We start from the raw sequence: 19,052 nt of genomic DNA on the forward strand, positions 1-19,052 counted from the left end.
TGACCTGAGCAGAAATCAAAAGTCAGATGCCTAACTTACTCAGGAACTCACGTATTTCTCCATGGGCCTTTTAAAAAAATTCTTGAAGACTCATTTATAAAATCAGCATTTTCCTTCCCTAATTATAGATTGCTTACTTAGTCCATAATTCTTCACCTTTTATATAGTATTCCTTTTGCTATATCATAGCAACATATAGTTGAGCATATCAGTAAAACAGATGAATTTCTGAGAAACAAATACAACTAATTATTCTATCATCACACAGGAAAAGTTTTCAAATTGGCTTAACAAATTATTGTTAAGCACCTTATATTAAAATAATTTTATATTCATAACAGAAAGTTTGATTGCAGGGAATAACAGCCAAAACTTTGGAAAAAATTACAAACTACTCAAAAAATGTATTGAGCCACATTTTGTGTTCATTGGTGTAGTGTAATACTCTCATTTTGTTTCTGAGCACTGCTGGTAACACTGACTTAATTTGGTCACCAACTATCTGCTAAGCTCTTAATGGCAGGCACGGTGCCAACAGAGCAGGAGCTTAGAGTCTATGCGTAATAATGACAACAAACATTATGATGTGTCCTATTAATAGCAGCACTTTCTAAAAACTGTGAGAATAATGGAGAGAGATCACTGATTAAACCCAGGTAAATCAGGGAAGGCATGCTGAGTGCAGGTAATGGTTCTAATCCCAGAGAACAGACAGGGAGGGAGGCCAGAAAGGATGGTGAGTTTAAGGTACCGCACTTACAAAAGAACTGGTGGTATGAACTGGAGGAGGGAGGGGACAGAACATCTGGTTAGAAATGGGGGGAGGGGGAACAGGGTGATGGGTACTGAGGAGAGCACGTGCTGTGATGAGCACTGGGTGTTATACTTAACTACTGAATCACTGAACATTGCATCAGGACTAATTATGTACTATACAGTGGCTAACTGAACATAAAAAAAAAAAAAAGAAAGAAACGCAGAAATGACCGTGAAAGAGGAGTTTGTCCATTTAGCTGCTCATAAGCACTCAGCAATGTCCAGTTCTCTCTCTCAATTATGTTTTCAGGTCTAACTCATGACAGTTTATAGTACTGTCATCCTGTTAAGTTTCTAAACATTCTGTAAAAGGTCTTTATCATTTCTAATTTTGTTGATTCAATGGTTTTCTACTTGTGATTAGACTTGTGAGGTTTCTTTATTTTACTCAGTTTTTTAAAAAAACTACTTCAGTTTTTAAAAAAAAATTATTGTTTTTCATAATTAATTTAATATTTTCAGCTTTATTATTTTTTCCATTTGTTTTTGTTAGAATATTCTATTTAAAACTGTCTAACATTTAACATTTAATAATTAACTTATTTATGGTCCCTCCATTCCTGTTTCATTTTAGAGTATAATTCTTACTCTGCATTATAATTCTAGGTATATAAGAGTGCTGTCCCTCTCTCCTCTCCTTTCCTTCCATGATCACTTACTGACCTCTAAATGGCAGGAGATTAATCTTTCAGTTGGTTAAGTTTTCAGTCTTCATTTTAATAGGCATAAAAGTGTAGAATGTATGCATGCATGCATGTATTGTATGTATGTATGTGTGCATATACATCTACATAGATGTACATATATCATTTTATCATATAAAAGTTATTTCTAAATTTCTATTGTATTTTATAAAGCCTCTGATGTGTTCAATTTCTGCTTTGAGAAAATGTTGCATGGAGACCTGAGATTTACCTATTCATAGGATATGCAATTCTACATGTTTGATCACTTTACCATATTAATTACATTATTCAAGTTCTCGACGTTAGCAATACAGGATGTTAGTATCTGCCAAAAGAAAGAATCATTTCAATCACATTCAAACTTCCCATTTTGAATTAGGATACAAAATGTTCCTAAGGGGAATAATTTATATCATTACTATGATACAGTAAAGGACCATTCATCCCTAAGCCCTAGGGGTTCTGGAGAAATACTGGGTAGCATTCTGCAGCCTATGTCCTTAATAATAATCTTTCTGTCTGTGTTTTTGTATCTCTTCTGCTTTAATATTTTGTATACTTCCCTTTTTAAAAAAGATTTTATTTATTTATTTTTTAAAATTTTTAAAAAAATTATTAAAATTTTAAAAAAATTATTATTATTTTTTAAAGATTTTATTTATTTATTTGACAGATGGAGGTCAGAGTAGGCAGAGAGGCAGGCGGTGGGGTGGGGAGGCAGGCTCCCCACTGAGCAGAGAGCCTGATGTGGGGGCTCAATCCCAGGACCCTGGGATCATAACCTGAGCCAAAGGCAGAGGCTTAACCCACTGAGCCACCCAAGCACCCCGTATACCTCCCTTCTAAATAGAAGTCTGATTTAGAAAACTGGTTTCTTACCTGAGGTTTGAAAACCTCTGATGTGATTTGAAAAAGTACACATGATTTAGAATGAATTTGGCAAGTTAATAGACCAATGAGAGAATGCATATAAAAAGATTTAACCTTATCATTATTTTTTAAAATGTAGGTATATGTCATTCTCTCTTGTTATCGTAAGTAAAATAAGGGGGTTTATGGAAGGACATTTGGGTAAATATTTTAATTATTTCTTCAGTTTCCTATGTTTCTTCTTTGGTCAAAACCTGTTTGCATCATGCTGGTATTCTCAGTTTACTGCACCTAATTGAGCAATTCCCAAGGCCAGATTTCTCCCTGCGTGTTGTAATACAATGTACATACAGGCTGGGAAAAATCCAAATGCCTGGGTATACTCCCCAACACAAATGTTTCTTATAAGAGAAATTGTGGCCCTGTAACTTCCAAACTCTTTCTGTAAATTTAGAGATGAGTTTAGAGGTTATATCTGGGCCTATCTGAAGAGTAAACAAAACATCACCTATGATATATGTACAGCTCCTTAGAAGATTCTTAGCACTTCTGTGAGAGAATCAGAACTACAACTTGTAAACCAACATTCCTTTCAAATTAAAGGTATTTGCCTGGATATAAAAACAATCTCCCTGGCAAAAAGTCCTAAACGGAGTTTATCAAGTACTGAATCAACATAAACATTTGTCTGGCAGAGTTACAGACTGGTTAAAGAAACAGTTCCATTTGTTCCTTAAACTTACAAATCAGTGGATTTGTAAAAATTTTTTAAAAATGTATAAATTACCTAAATTTACAGAAGAAAATTAAAAAATAAGAAAATAAAAAATAAGAAAATAAAAAAGATAAGAGAATTTTCAAAATATGGTTTTGAATATACTTCAGAAAGTTTTACCTCTCAGTGATATTAACCAGAAAACAACTTAATAAGCCTTGGAAATCATATTTTGTTAAATTACTGTTCATTCATTGTTCATTCATTTTTAGTGAGGATTTTATAAACCTGCTTTCACAATAAAAAGGGGACAAAGTATGTTCCAATTTGATGTTCATTATTACTAGAAAGGATTCAATAATAAAATATATAACAACAGATAGTCAGAAAAGGGAGTAGACAAACAAAAAAATACTCCTTACAGAGGAGCAAGCACAGCATTTTAAATAAGGTCAGAGAAGATTTTGCCATTTCATTAGTCGGTCAACAGATTTCAATTGTATAACTAAATGCATTTTGGAGTGAGGGCAAGGATGGACCAGGAAATAACAATAAACATAACAGTGTGCAGTAAACATAACAGAGTCTTTACAATCAAAGAGCTGACATTTTAGTGAGAGACAACCATAAACTGATAAACAAATTAGGCATTATCAAGTATTGCTAAGTGCCATGAGTGAAACAAAACAGGGTAATGGCATAAAAAGTAGCATGGGAGGGGTCCCACTTTAGGCGGGATAAGGAATAAAAGCCTTGCTAAAGAAATATGAGGGATAGGGGCGCCTGTGTGGCTCAGTGGGTTAAAGCCTCTGCCTTCAGCTTGGGTCATGATTCCAGGTTCCTGGGATCGAGCCCCGTGTCAGGCTCTCTGCTCAGAGGGGAGATTTCTTCCTCCTTTCTCTCTGCCTGCCTCTCTGCCTGCTTGTGATCTCTGTCTGTCAAAAAATAAATACATTCTTAAAAAAAAAAAAAAAAGAAATATGAGGGATGATCAGGGGATAAAAACCTTCAAACAGAAGAAAAAGTAAGTGCAAAGGAGGATTGTAACAAGCTGAACAGAAAGCAGATGATGAAAGGAGACAGTGAACAGAGCTGAGTTTAGAGGTTGGGAATCCTCTCGTGTCTGACTCTGTGGGTCGTAATTCACAACCTTGATTTAATAGACACATAAGAGCACTTTCTACCCACCATACTGAAAAATACACATGGGAATTTACATTAAATAGCTACAGGAACCTTGAAACAATTAAAAATATTATTAAGTCACAAAAAACTCAGTAAGTTCCAAAACCGAAAAAAATATATAGGCCACGTTCTCTGATTACAGTGTAACATACTCAGAAAGATAAAACCAAGGAATGGCCCAAAATTTCTACTCACTTAGTGATTAAAATATATCATTATGATCCTATGAGGTTACTATCAATAACTTCATAGCAGGTTTCTGAGAAGGCATTTGATAAGTTAGCTCAGTCTAAAAGACTCAGTGGGTATAAGAAAAGCACTTCAATGTGAGTAATATGAATACTTTCAGAATTAGCCATCTATCAACACTGGCATAGGACCTAAATTTTAGGCAATGTGGATACAATGAATAAGACAGAGATCTACACATACGGAGACTGTTTGCAAAAACATAAGGAGAAAGGATTAAAACATGATAGAGGTAGATGAAAATTAGAGTATAAATACATATACAACATCTGACCATGGATTTGCATTCACTAAAAAAATCTCATGAATATCAGCAAAATCCCAAACAAACCCAACTAAAAACAAAAGAACCCTCTATGGGGGAAACAATGAATATACCTATTACTTAAGAAACTTCCTTTACATGTTGTGATGAGAATCTTTTATACTGATTAGAATGAAGATTTTAATTACACACACTAGTTCTAGGTAGTACTGGTGGTGATTTGAAAGGAAATAAAAGTAATTTTTGGCTTTAAAATAATTATTTACAGGGGTACCTGGGTGGTTCAGTGGGTTAAAGTCTCTGCCTTTGGCTCAGGTCATGATCCCAGGGTCCTGGGATCGAGCCCCACATCGGGCTCTCTGCTTGGCAGGGAGCCTGCTTCCCCCTTTCTATCTCTGCCTGCCTCTCTGCCTGCTTGTGATTTCTGTCAAATAAATAAATAACATCTTTTAAAAAATCAAATAATTATTTACAACATAAAAGTTACTGAACATATTTTTAGAGTATTTCCATGTCAAAAACATGATACTCTGCAAACACCAGATATTTTTCTGTGAAAAATCCAATTTAAAACTACTCTATTTTTTATCTAAAGGTATAATCCTATTATTCTCAATATATATAATAGCCTATATGTGAATTACTTTCTTTTAAATGAGATTAACTTGGAACTTTATGTTAAACCAAATCTCAAAGTTCTATAAACTATACACATCTAACTAAAATGTATTAATTGTTGAAAACTACAAAAAATTTTTTCAAGATTTTATTTATTTATTTGACAGAGAGATGGAGAGATAGTACAAGTAGGCAGAGCTGCAGGCATGGGGAGATGAAAAAGCAGGATCCCTGTTGAGCAGGGGGCCCGATGCGGGGCTCGATCCCAGGACCCTGAGACCATGACCCAGCTGAAGGCAGAGGCTTAACCCACTGAGCCACCCAGGCACCCCAAAAACTATACAAATTTTAATATTTTACAGCTTCTTCTGTATCATTAGCCCAAAACTATGCAGTAAGTTTTTAATGATATTTGCCCCTAGATAAAATCGAAGTTATTACAGTTAAGAATACAACTAGTATTAGTTCAGTGTTGTTATATACAACAGATTTGGCCTTTATTACAATTTTCTCTTCCAAATTCCTGTCAGTCATGCCAAGTGTGTTGTGAATTTGGTCTCTAATACCAACTCACAGACCTGAACCTGAACACAACCAACACTGTATTAGAATAGCTTCTAATGGTACTTCCAGTTACAAATGTTGATGTGCAATATAAAACACTGCCATCTACCGGGAACATCTAATTAAAAGGAACAAATAAAAACAGGAACTTTGCTTTTTAATAACTAGAGTTATGCGCTTTGTCATAGCATATTAAGAAATAAGAGGAATCACATACATCCTTCTATCAAGGGTATTAAAATCTAGTAAAGGATAAAAGTGAAGACAGAATTAATTATAGCAAGTTGTGAAATTATAAGGACAATAGGGGTAAGAGCTAAAACTGTGTAAAGGAGCAGAGAGGGAATCCAGAAAAGGTGTAATTCATTTTGAATTTTGTACTAGGAAACACCTAAAATAAGAAGTGATATTTGGCAGAATCAAAAGGATATCAGGTTTTCAACAGATGAATGTGTGGAGTGATGAAGATATGTAATTCTGTATTTATAACCTTTAATCTCATAACTGATAACACATTCTGTCTCCAGTGAGATGAATTTCATCTCTGGAAAAGAGCCAATGTTATTGGAAAGGAAATAGAGAAGAAGGAATGCATAGTTTTGTGTGGCTGGAACCTATTACAGCTAAGGAATATGTAGAAGTTAAAAGTTAGACAAATAGATCACAATAGTCTTTAATGTCCAGATAAGGAATTTAAACGTTTTTCTTCAGATAACAAAGAGCAATCCGTCAAGTTTATGAGCATAATAGTGCTAAACCACAAAAGTGGAGTTTCATTATGTGATGAGAGATATCACTGTGTATGATAAATATATTATCATATATTATATATTTAGATGTTATATATATTATATACTATATCCCTGTATCGTATATTAAGATATACATTTCTATAATTGTATTACATATGTAATAAACCTGTAATACATTTTATATATTTAGTTTATATATATTTAACTTTATATGGTTTATAACATAGATTATATATGGAAAATTATACCTTTATAAAGAGTTAACAAAATATTTATAAATTTATATTGCATATATAAATATAATATATATATGAGAAATACATAATGACATGTATCTGTGTACATATATACAGAAGTATTAGCAGCAGGTCTGCAATCTATTTGCTCCCTTAACTGGAGGTACTCGGCAAAGATGTCCTAGTCAAATCCCCTTGTAAACTTGCTAATTGCAGACCTCCTGGTAAATGTACTCTAGTTATAGGAAAGTGCTTATCTTTATAATGTTTTTAGCTGATGGATGTGGTCTCTCTAGGCGGCTCAACGTAAATAATCCTAGAATGTATGGATTCCTATGGCATGGCTCCCTGAAAAACATCACTAAGCTATATAAGTATCATGCTATAAAATAAAACATTTAATGATTAAAATAGCTCTCTTTGAGCAGATGATGCCCTGCATGCTTCTTTTTGAGACCTCCTATGTAAAATCTGGGTCAGAGCCAATTCAAAATGGCAAGAAAGGACCTGGAAAGCAGTGACAGCAGTTCCAGGCTTCTCCATGCTTCACCTGTGTCTCACAACTACCTATATCCTTGAAATTCTTACGTTGGATATTAGCTAAAATATCTGATTTTTGTCATTTTGAGTATTTCAACCTTTTGTGTTTTATGTATGTGTGTTTATGTGTATATGTATACATGTTTTTGAAATTAATATGGTAAAATATGAACATGTCCCAAACAACCGTCGAATTCCATCTCTGTTACCAAAGTACCTTTATAATTTGTAGCACATTCTTCTGTGAATATGCATCCTACTCTACCCAAACCTAAAATCTAAAGATAAGTAAGAACTCTGTTAACTATACCCATAGCACCTAGAACTATGTGGTTGGCATACGTTCACTAGTTTAATGAATGAGAAAATAAATATATTGTACATTTTTTTCTTTACATAAATGAAATTGTGCTATATATAGAGGACAGCTTCCTATTTCAATGAGAATATAATCTATCTTTCAAGTCCAGTTCATACAGCTTTACCTCATTCTTTTTAAAGGCTGTAATGCAGCATTTTATGGTATGAATATAATTTATTAAACCACTTCATCTTTTGTTGGATATCTCGGTTGCTTCTAGCATATTTTGCATTAACAAGAAAGCTACAGTGAACACTGGTGTTATTATATCTATATTTTTGTGCTATTATTTCCATACATTAGCTCCCTATAAGTAAAAACACAGGGTTTATTTGACAGAGAGATAGAAGAGCACAAGTAGGCAGAGCAGCAGGCAGAGGGAGAGGGAGAAGCAGGCTCCATGCTGAGCAGAGAGCCTGATGCGGGGCTTGATCCCAGGACCCTGACCTGACCCCAGGATCATGACCTGAGCCGAAGGCAGGCATTTAACCGACTGAGCCACCCAGGTGCCCCCACAGAGTTGATTTTAGCGGGTGCTTTCAAATTACATTCTTTTTCACTTTTGTCAATCTGATAAAACTCTCATGTCCCTTTAAGCATCTTTTCTATAATGCTCAGTATGTTTATTTTTACTGCGAAATGATTTTTCCAAATTTTTAAAGTTTGTATTTCTTATTAATTTCTAATAACTATTAAATATAAAAGACATTTATTGTATTGCTACAAATAATTTGTTATTTTGTCTTCTTTTTTAACTTTTTGGAGGAGTCTTTACTGGCCACATATTCCCTTTACAACCTTTGGAGTTTTTAATTTTGCTTAGAGGTTCTCTACCTCAAGGTTATGAAAAAATCCTCTCTTATGTCTTCTTTAATGTACTAAGAGAGTTTTGTTTGATATAGCTAAATTATCATTTTTTAAAAAATGTTTTGTTTATTTATTTGAGAGAGATAGAGACAGAGAAAGCGCTCAGGAGCTGAGGGAGGGGCAGAGGCAGAGGGAGAAGCTTGCTCCCCACTGAGCAGGGAGGGAGCCTGATGCCGGACTCCATCCCAGGACCCTGGGTACATGACCTGAGCCAAAGGCAGACACTCAACCAACTGAGCCAACCAGGCATCCCTGATATGCTAAATTATTAACCATCTGGAATTTTATGGTGGATTTACCAGATGAAAACACACTATTTTAAGGCATTTTAAAATGCAATATTAACTTGTTAAAATTTTGCACTCCATTTTTTATATTAAATTCCCAAACCTAGACCTGGATCAGAGCTGTTTAGCATATGAAGTATAAAAGAAATGATGCAACTAGTTTTTATTTATTTTCTATACAGGTACAATCTAACAACAAATGTCATTTTTAATATTCATGGGCATTCTGAGACACTTTATCTTTTTACTTAATGAAAAGAGGGGCTGGCAGAAAATAATCATGATACACTGGTAAATTTACCAGTCTTTGTTTGGACTATTTATGAATAGCCACAAAGCTCCAGAACTAGAGACCATGCACACATGTCTTTTTTAAAAAAATAATGATTAAGATTATGCATACGAGGTGATTTATATTTTATTTTATCTAGTATACCAGAAAATTTATAAATCATGTTCAGATTTTTTCAGAGGGTAGAAGGCAGGGAGAGAAATGGAGGAAATCACTAAAATTTGCCTATGTTCTATCTTTAACACTTCATAGACAATATTACACTTGGCTTTGCAACAACGGTTTAGAAGTCTTCTTGTATTTACTTTGGTTAATTTTTAGAGACTTCAATAAAATAAGACTTGTAAGGAAGGAAGAAAGAGTACTTTCAATATGAAAATAAAATACCTAAAGTTTTCTCCATACTAAAATTATCTTTATTCCCATGAATAATACATATTAATATTTTTGAATGCTATATTTAAGCTTAAAAACATCCCTCCAAAACAAGCTTAAAAATAACTTCCACTTACCTGCCGTAAAGTACGTGCCACTATGCTTTCTAAGACTGGTCCTCTATCTTCATGCAGCAAATGAACTTCATCAAGAATAAGGAGCTTTACAATTTGGGAAAGAGCTACATCTCCGACACTCTTTCTTGTCACTACATCCCATTTTTCTGGGGTGGTCACAAGCATCTGTAAGATAAGATAAATTAAAGAAGAGAAAAAGTCACATAGTTTATATAAATTACAAATGTGTCATTCAAAAAGGATTATGATTGGCAACCTTTATACAGATCAAATAAAAAGTGTTTAAAATATCCCAGAATGATATGTAATTCACTGTAGACATTGTCATTTCAAGAGTAATATTTCATTTCATTTAGCTTCACGTAAGTTGTGACATTAAGCAGTTATTTAAAAATCAATGATAATAGTCTGTCAAAAAAATTACAGTAAGGTGTACAAAATAAAAAGCTTTTTTGAGAAGTGTCTTATGATGTAAAAAAACAAATGATTCTGGGTGCCTGGTTGGCTCAGGTCATAATCCCAGAGTCCTGGGATTGAACCTGCTTTGGGCTCTCTGCTCGGCAGGGAGTCAGCGTGTCCCTCTCCCTCTGCCCCCTCCCAGTCTCCAGTAAATAAAATCTTAAAAAAATAAACAAAACAAAAACAAACGATTCTATCTTTTAAACTGCATACAATGATAATGGCCTTCACCTGAAGAGGGACAATGAAGTGAACCAAATGTTAAAAGGCAATAAGAAGGAAACCAAGAATCTACTCCAGGTACCCAAATGTGAAGGAAACTTTACTAGGGACACATAGTTTTCAAAAAATTGCCCTTTAATATCAACTAGTATATGCACTATTTTGTACCAAAAACAATACATACAATACAGCCTAACTGGCACAAAATTGCAACCCAAATACAGACTGGAAATTCCAGGGCGTGTAGAGCAGGAGGTTAAGCCCGAGGCATTTATGTGAGCCTCACGGTAGCAGACCATTTAACATGAAACTGTAATGATAATTCTCTCTGCTTTTCGCATATTAAATTGTCTCCTCTAAAATCATCCTGTTGCAGAGAAAAAGATGACAAGTTTAGTAATACCCTCTACTATAGTAATACTACATTAGGAAAGAAGCCAATATGTGGATAATTCAAAGAATACTAGATAAATCAAAACTACAATTTCTCATGGCCAGTAGATCAGGATTAGAGACCAATGATAATCACAGTTGAACTGTGCTTTGAAGGGGTTCACTGAGATGAGGGTCAGAGTGTTCTCTCAACATTTTTGTTGTTTCACATCTGGTTAAGTCACCTATGGGGACAATAATTACCTTGATTTTTGTTTTATTTTTATTTTTTAGATTGGTACAAGTTATATATAAACTCCTTAATAAATCGAAAATATGATATGCCAATATGACCTGTTGCATTATTAGAGATACCACTGCTATCATTATGAAATTAACTGTACCAATGACAAAATTTAGAAGCTGTACTTGAAAAGAAATTAACAAACTATAGTGAATCGGATTAAGGAATTCATATCTAAGATACGACATACTATAAATCCAAAGTTACTTAGTTCAAAGTTGCTAAAGCTGAATGGCAATGTTGAGATCACAACAAATTTAACAGAAAGGATATGCTGCTGGAATTAAGTATAAACGGATGTATAATAAATTTTGAGATCTAAAATGGGTAAAAACATTCACTGTGAATTAAAATCTCTTGGAACAAATTTAAATTGAACTTCTACTTTGAATAACGACAAATTTAGAATAATCCAAAATGTAGGGATTACTTATTAACAACCCTTTTCATTCAAAATCCTGGAAGACAAGACTATCTGTTTTCAAAACAACAATTCTCATACACTGTATATTTAATATAATAATTTAAATAAGTAAGCTTATTAAGTCATGAATGTTAGGAATGACACAGGGTACACTTTTAAATAATAAAGCTTGGCTACCTACCTCACCAAGAACTAAGAATATGATGCTTATACTGTCTTATAATTAACTTTCAACGACGACAATGTGGCAACAAATTGTAAATCAAATTTTTCAGATATCAGAAAGCTATACCGAGGAAACTTTAAAAATCCATTTTAGCATTTTATTATACTTTACTTTTAGCACAGTGAGAAGAGGCTTCATTTATATTACTATTTCATCACTTCAATTCCCTGAACTTAAAATGTCTAGAACATGAAGTGTCACATTTGCTTAATGAATTGGAACTCATGCAAGACATTTCCATCTGCTCTTATATTGGGGGCATGGGTTAACCGTCAACATTTTTACTGTCAACTTAAATTTCTCTCAATACATGTACTTATTCCCTCAGAAACACAAAAATCATTACTTGAAACTGTTCCAGTTTTATCTTGTCCACTGGGAAAATGGCACAGTCGCGATGTTATATACAACCATTGTGTCAAAAATTTGGTGTCTTTAGTTTTAAAATGCTTATCCTTTAGATAGAAATACCAAATGACCTGAGACCTGGCAGAACCAATTCATCTGGTAGTTAACTTAAACATTAATATTAATATTATTATTATTATTATTATTTCACCTTTTGAAACACTAAGACCTATGGGAAGTCACTTTATCTCTCCTTCCTTTTATTTTCCAGCTTTATTGAAATATTGAGATGCAACAAATGTAAACTTAAGGTGCACGTGATGATCTGATACAAGTATATAATTTAAAATGATTACTATAAAAAGGTCAATTAACCCTCCCATTCCCTCACACAACTACCTTTGTGTGTGTGTATGTGTGTGTGTATCACCTGTGTGTGATAACATTTAAGGCTTATTCTATTAATACATAATACAGCATTGCAAATTATAATTAGCATGCTATACATCAGATCCTGAGAACATATTCATCTCACAGTTTATATCCCTTGACCAATATTTCCTCTTTTCCCAAACTTCCAGTCCTTCGCAACTACCACTCTACTATTTAAGTTCATCTTTTTTATATTCCACATTTAAGTTAGAACACACAGTATTGGTCATTCTCTGCCTTATTTCACTTAGCATAATGTCCTCAAGGTCCATCCATGTCGAAAAGTTTGAGTTTCCTTCCTTTCTATGGCTGATCAATATTCCACTGTACATATACACTATATTTTCCTTATCCATTCATCCACTGGGGGACACTTGGGTTGTTCCCATGTCTTGGCTACTGTTGATAATGCTGCAAAGAACATGAGGGAATGTGAAGACATTAAATTTTGTCAATTTTTTTTCCTGCATTTAATAAGATTATGGTATGATTTTTCTCTTTCATTCTATTAATATGATGTATTGGTCTGTTTATATTTTCTCTTTCTCCATGAGTCAGTAGATTGTATGTTTCTAGGAATTTATCCATTTTTTTCTAGGTTGTCCAATTTGCTGATATATAATTGTTCATAGTAGTCTCTTATGATCCTCTCTATTTCTATAGTATCCAAATTGGAAAGGAAGTAGTGAAACTGTCACTATATCAGTATCAGAAGACATGATACTATATATAGAAAACCCTAAGGACTCCACAAAAAAAAAAAAAAAAAAAACCCTGTTAAAACTAATAAATTAATTCAGTAAAGTTACAGGATACCAAATGAATAGATAGGAATCTATTTTATTTCTATAAATTAATAACAAACTATAATAGAAACGAAGAAAACAATCCCATTTACAATTGCATCAAAATGAATAAAATACCTGGGAATAAATTTAACCAAGGAGCTGAAAAATCTACATACTGAAAACTCTAAGACACTGATGAAAGAAATTGATGGAGACCCTAATAATTAGTAAGATATTCCGTGTTCATGGATTGGAAGAATTAGTATTATTAAAAAAATCTACAGATTCGGGGAACCTGGGTGGCTCAGTGGGTTAAGCCTCTGCCTTCGGCCCAGGTCATGATCTCAGAGTCCTGGGATCGAGGCCTCCATTGGGCTCTCTCCTTGGCAGGGAGCCTGCTTTCTCCCCTCTCTCTGCCTGCCTCTTTGCCTACTTATGATCTCACTCTCTCTGTCAAATAAATAAATAAATAAATAAAATCTTTAAAAAAAATCTACAGCTTCAATGTAATCCATATCAAAATCCTAACAGCATTCTTCATAGAACTAGAACAAAAATTTCTAAAATATTTATGAAACCATAAAAGACCCAGAATAGACAAAGCAATCTTGAGAAAGAAGTACTAAGTGGGAGGCATCATAGTCCCTGATTTCAAATTATTACGATAGCCAAGATAAGGAAGCAACCTAAGTGGATGAATGGAGAAAGATGTACACACACAATGGAATAACAGTCACAAAATACAGAAGGAAACTTAACTATTTGCAATAATATGTATAGACCCTGAGGATATTATGCTAAGTGAAATAAATTAGAGAACGACAAGTACTCTAATCATTTCACTTATATGTGGAATCTAAAAAACAAAACAAATGAACAAACAAGACCAAACACAATTTACTGATACAGAGAACAGATTAGTGGTTATCAGAGGGAGGAGGTTGGAGGTGGGTAAAATGGGTGAAGGTGGTGCAGTATACGGTGATGAACAATAAACAAACTCACTGTGGTGGTCACTTCATTGTGTATACAAAGAATAAATTATTATGTGCACACCTGAAAGTAGTATGTTATAAACCAATTTTATAGCAATAAAAATAAAATATTAAATAAATACAAGAAATTTTAAAAATAAAAGCATATTTTCTTGCCTTTATAAAATTTAGAGGTGATTTTGAAATTTTAGACTATGAAAAAATGGGGGAAAATGTTTAAACTAATTACATAAATGACTTTTTAAAAAAACAGAATGCTAAAGTACCAAAATATAGTCCTTAAAATCCCATAGATTAATAATAGTATTACTATTATTTCATCAATTCTCAGGAGCCATTATTATAAGCTACACCATCACTGTAAGTGTCAGTAAGAAGGTTTAAAAAAAAAAACAAAACCACTATCAAGGAAATTTTTCTTTTCTTCATGATAAGGGTACTCTTTAATCCCCATCAGCTGTTTCATCCATTCTTCCACCCAGGTCCCCCTCTAGTAATCATCAGTTTGTTCTCTGGAGTTAACAGTCTGTTTCTTGGTTTGTTTCTGTCTTTTCTTTTTTTTTCCTTTGCTTTTTGTTTTTTAAATTCCACAGATGAATGAGAGCATATGGTATTTGTATTTCTCTGACTTACTTCACTTAACATTATACTCTCTAGCTCTATTCATTTTGTTGCAAATGGTAAGATTTCATTCTTTTTTAAGACTGAATATATTCCATTATGTATACCACCTCCTCTTTATCCGTTAATTTATTAATGGACACTTGGGTTGCTTCCATAGTTTGGCTTTGTAAATGATGCCACACTAAACATAGGGGGGCATATATTGCTTTGAAGTAGTGTTTTGGTATTTTGGGGATAAATACCCAATAGCCTGATTAAGGGATAATAGGTTAGTTGTATTTTTAATTTTTTGAGGAACATTTTGGGAAACCTCCATACTGTTTCCCACAGTGGCTGCACCAATTTTCAATCCCACCAACAGTGCACAAGGGTTACTTTGTCAACATCCTCTTCAACACTTGCTTCTTGATTTTAGCTATTCTGACAGGTGTGAGTTGATATCTCATTGTGGTTGCGATTTGCACATCCCTGATGACGAGTGCTGCTGAGCATCCTTTCATGTGTCTGTTGGCCATCTATATGTCTTCTTTGAAGAAATGTCTGCTCATGTCTTCTGCCCATTTCTAAATTGGATTATTTGTTTTCTGGATGTTGAGTTGTATTTTTTTAATATATTTTGGATACTAACCCCTTATCAGTTATGTCATTTGCAAATATCATCTCCCATTAGGTGGGTTACCTTTTAGTTTTGTTGTTTCCTTTGCCATGCAGAACTACTTATTTTAATATAATCCCACATTTATTTTTACTTTTATTTCCCTTAGGAGACATATCCAGAAAAATTTTGCTACGGCCAATGTCAGAAATTATTGCCTGTGCTCTCTTTAAGCATTTTTACAGTCTCAGGTCTCATTTTACAGTTTCAGGTCTCATATTTTGGTCTTTAACCCATCTTTATTTTTGTGTATGGTGAAAGAGAGTGCTCCAGTTTCATTCTTTTGAATGTAGCTGTCCAGTTTTCCCAACACCATTTGTTGAAAAGACTTTTTCCCAATGTATATTCTTGCCTCCTTTGTTGAACATTAATTGATCATATAATTGTGGGTTTATTTCTGGGTTTTCTCTTCTGCTCCATTGATCTATGTATCTTCTTATGCCAGTACCATACTATTTTAATTACTACTGCTTTGTAAGATTACTTGAAATCTGGAATAGGGATACCTCCAGTTTTGTTCTTTTTTCAAGACTACTTTGGCTATTCAGGGTCTTTTGTGGTTCCATACAAATTTTAGATTGTTCATTCTAGCTCTGTGAAAAATACTGTTGGAATTTTGATAGGGATTGCACTGAATGTGTACATTGCTTTGGGCAGCAGAGACATTTTAACAATATTTGTTCTTCCAACCCATGACCATGGAGTGTCTTTTCTATTCTTTGCATCATCTAGAATGCCCATCATCAGTGTCTCATAGCTTTCGGAGTGCAGGTCTTTCACCTCCTGGGTTAAAGTTTATTCCTAAGTATTTTATTGTTTTTGATGTAATTATAAATAGGATTATTTTTAAATTTTACTTTCTACTGCTTCATTTATAGCATGTAGAAATGCAAAAGATTTCTGTACATTCATTTTGCATCCTGCAACTTTATTGAATTTACTTATCAATTCCAGTAAGTTTTTGGTGGTCGTCTCTCTATACAGTATCATGTCAACTACAAATAGTGATAGTTTTATTCCTTCCTTATCAATCTGGATGCCTTCATTCCTTATGTTGTCTAACTGCTGTGGCTAAGACCTCTAGTACTATTTTGAATATAAGGGCTGAGACTGGACATCCTTCTCTTGTTCTTGACCCTAGGGGAAACACTCTCAGTTTTTCACCACTGAATATGATATTGGCTGTAAGTTTTCCATATAAGGCCTTTACTATGTTGAGGTATGTTCCCTTTAGACTTATTTTGCAGAGGATTTTTATCATGAATGGATGTTGCACATTGTCAGATAGTTTTGCTGCATCTATTGAAATGATCATATGGTTTTTATCCTATCCCTTATGGATGTGACATATCCCATTGATTGTTTTGAGAATACTGAACCACCTTTCATGCCAGGTATATGTCCCAATTGATCATGTGTATGATTTTTTAAAACATATTGTTAGATTCAGTTTGCTAATATTTTGTTGAGGATTTTTGCATCTGTATTCAGAAATACTGGCCTAGAGTTTTTTTGTTTTTGGTTTTTTTTTTTTTTTTTTGGTGGTGCTTTTATTTGGTTTTGGGATCAGGGTGATACCGGCCTCAGAGAATAAATTTAGAATTTTTTTTCCACTTCGTTGTTTTGAATAGTTTGAGAAGAATATGTATATAACTCTTTAAATGTTTATAGAATTTGCTTGTGAAGCTGTCTGGTCCTAGACTTTCGTTTGTTAGGAGTTTTTGATTACTGATTCAATTTCATTATTGGTAATTAGTCTGTTCAAACGTTCTTTCTTCCTGCTTTAGTTTTGATAAATGAGATGCTTCTAGGAATTTTTTAATTTCTTCTAAGTTGTCCAATTTATTGGAATATGGTTTTCATAATATTCTGTTACAATTGTTTGTATTTCTGTGATGCTGGTTGTTATTCCTTCTCCTTCTTTAGAGATTTTATTTGGATTTTCTCTCTTTTTTTTTTCCCAATGAGTCTGGCTAGAGGTTTATCAAATTTGCTGATCTTTTCGAAGAACCAGCTCCTGTTTCATTGACCTGTTCTGTTGTTTTTTCAGTTTCTACATCATTTATTTCTGCTCTAATCTTTATTATTTCTTTCCTTTTGCTGGGTTTGGTTTTGTTTTTCTTTTTCTAGCTCTGTTTCATGTAATGTTAGGTTGTTCATTTGAGATTTTTCTTTCTTCTTGAGGTAGGTCTATACTGCTATGAACTTCACTCTTAGAACCACTTTTGCTGCATTTCAAAGATTTTGGACCACTATTCTCATTTGTTTCCATGTCATTTTTGATTTCTTCTTTGATTTCTTGGTTGGCCTATTCATTATTTAATAGCATATTATTTAACTCTCACATATTTGTTCTCTTTCCTGATTTTTTCTTGTGGTTGATTTCTATTTACATACTGTTGTGGTCTGAAAATATGCATAGTATGACTTTGATTTTTCTGAATTTGGTGAGACTTGTTTTGTGGCTTAATACGTGATCTATTTTGGAGAATGTTCCATGTGCACTTGAAAAGAATGGATATAATGCTGTTTTAGGATGGAATGTTCTGAATATGTATGTTAAGTTCATCCGGTCTAGTGCATCTTTCAAAGCCACTGATTCCTTGTTCATTTTCTGCTTGGATGATCTGTCCACTGATACAAGTGGGATGTTAAAATCCTCCACCACTATGTATTACTATCAATTACTTCATTCTTGTTTTTAATTGTTTTATGTATTTGGGTGCTCCCATTTTGGGTGCATAAATATTTACAATTGTTATATCCTCTTGTTGGATTGTCCCTTTTATTCTTATAGAGTGTCCTTCCTTGTCTTTTGTTACAGTCTTGTTTTAAAATCTCTTTTGTCCAATATAAGTATTGCTATTCCAGCTTTCTTTCAACTCCATTTGCATGATAAATGTTTCTCCATCCTCTTACTTTCAATCTTACTTTCAATCAGTCTTTCAGTGTGAAATGAGTCTCTTTGTAGGCAGCAATAAATGGGTCTTATTTATCAATGCACCTTATGGCTTTTGATTGGAGCCTTCAGTCCATTTACATTCAAAGTAATTATTGATAGATATGTATTTATTGTCATTTTGTTACTTGTGTTATGGCTATTTCCACTATCAAGTAAATTTTTAAAATGTGTCTTACAATTAATGAATATGGTACACTTAGTTGAAAATGAAGTGATCTTTTAATTAAACTAAAGAGCAATATTCAAGAATGCTTCATTAATACATCTTCTCTGATGAAAATAGTCATTCTGTAATTGTTACAAATCACATTTTAATGTTATAAATGTAGACCAGGCAACCGTTTGTAGGATTTAGGAATTCTATCTTCCTTTTTAAAATACATAATCACATACTCACTCAACCAACAAGTTTATAGATTACATGAA

At 33.5% G+C, this 19,052-nt stretch overlaps 1 protein-coding gene across 4 annotated transcripts in view; it reads right to left on the reverse strand.

Moving 5' to 3' along the window:
- Positions 1-19,052, reverse strand: part of ASCC3 (activating signal cointegrator 1 complex subunit 3) — a 340,635-nt gene that overhangs the window by 199,657 nt on the left and 121,926 nt on the right. For all 4 annotated transcript variants that reach the window (XR_004382744.1, XM_032858205.1, XM_032858204.1 and 1 more), the window contains exon 11: positions 9,816-9,980. Coding sequence is in view for 3 of the 4 variants with exons in the window: in XM_032858205.1 (XP_032714096.1) it covers positions 9,816-9,980 (165 nt within the window). In the remaining variant the exon portion in view is untranslated. The remainder of the gene's footprint in view (positions 1-9,815; positions 9,981-19,052) is intronic.

The sequence above is a fragment of the Lontra canadensis genome, unplaced genomic scaffold (assembly GCF_010015895.1).
Source record: "Lontra canadensis isolate GAN:19392208 unplaced genomic scaffold, GSC_riverotter_1.0 scaffold14, whole genome shotgun sequence".
In the NCBI taxonomy this organism is placed as follows: Eukaryota; Metazoa; Chordata; class Mammalia; order Carnivora; family Mustelidae; genus Lontra; species Lontra canadensis.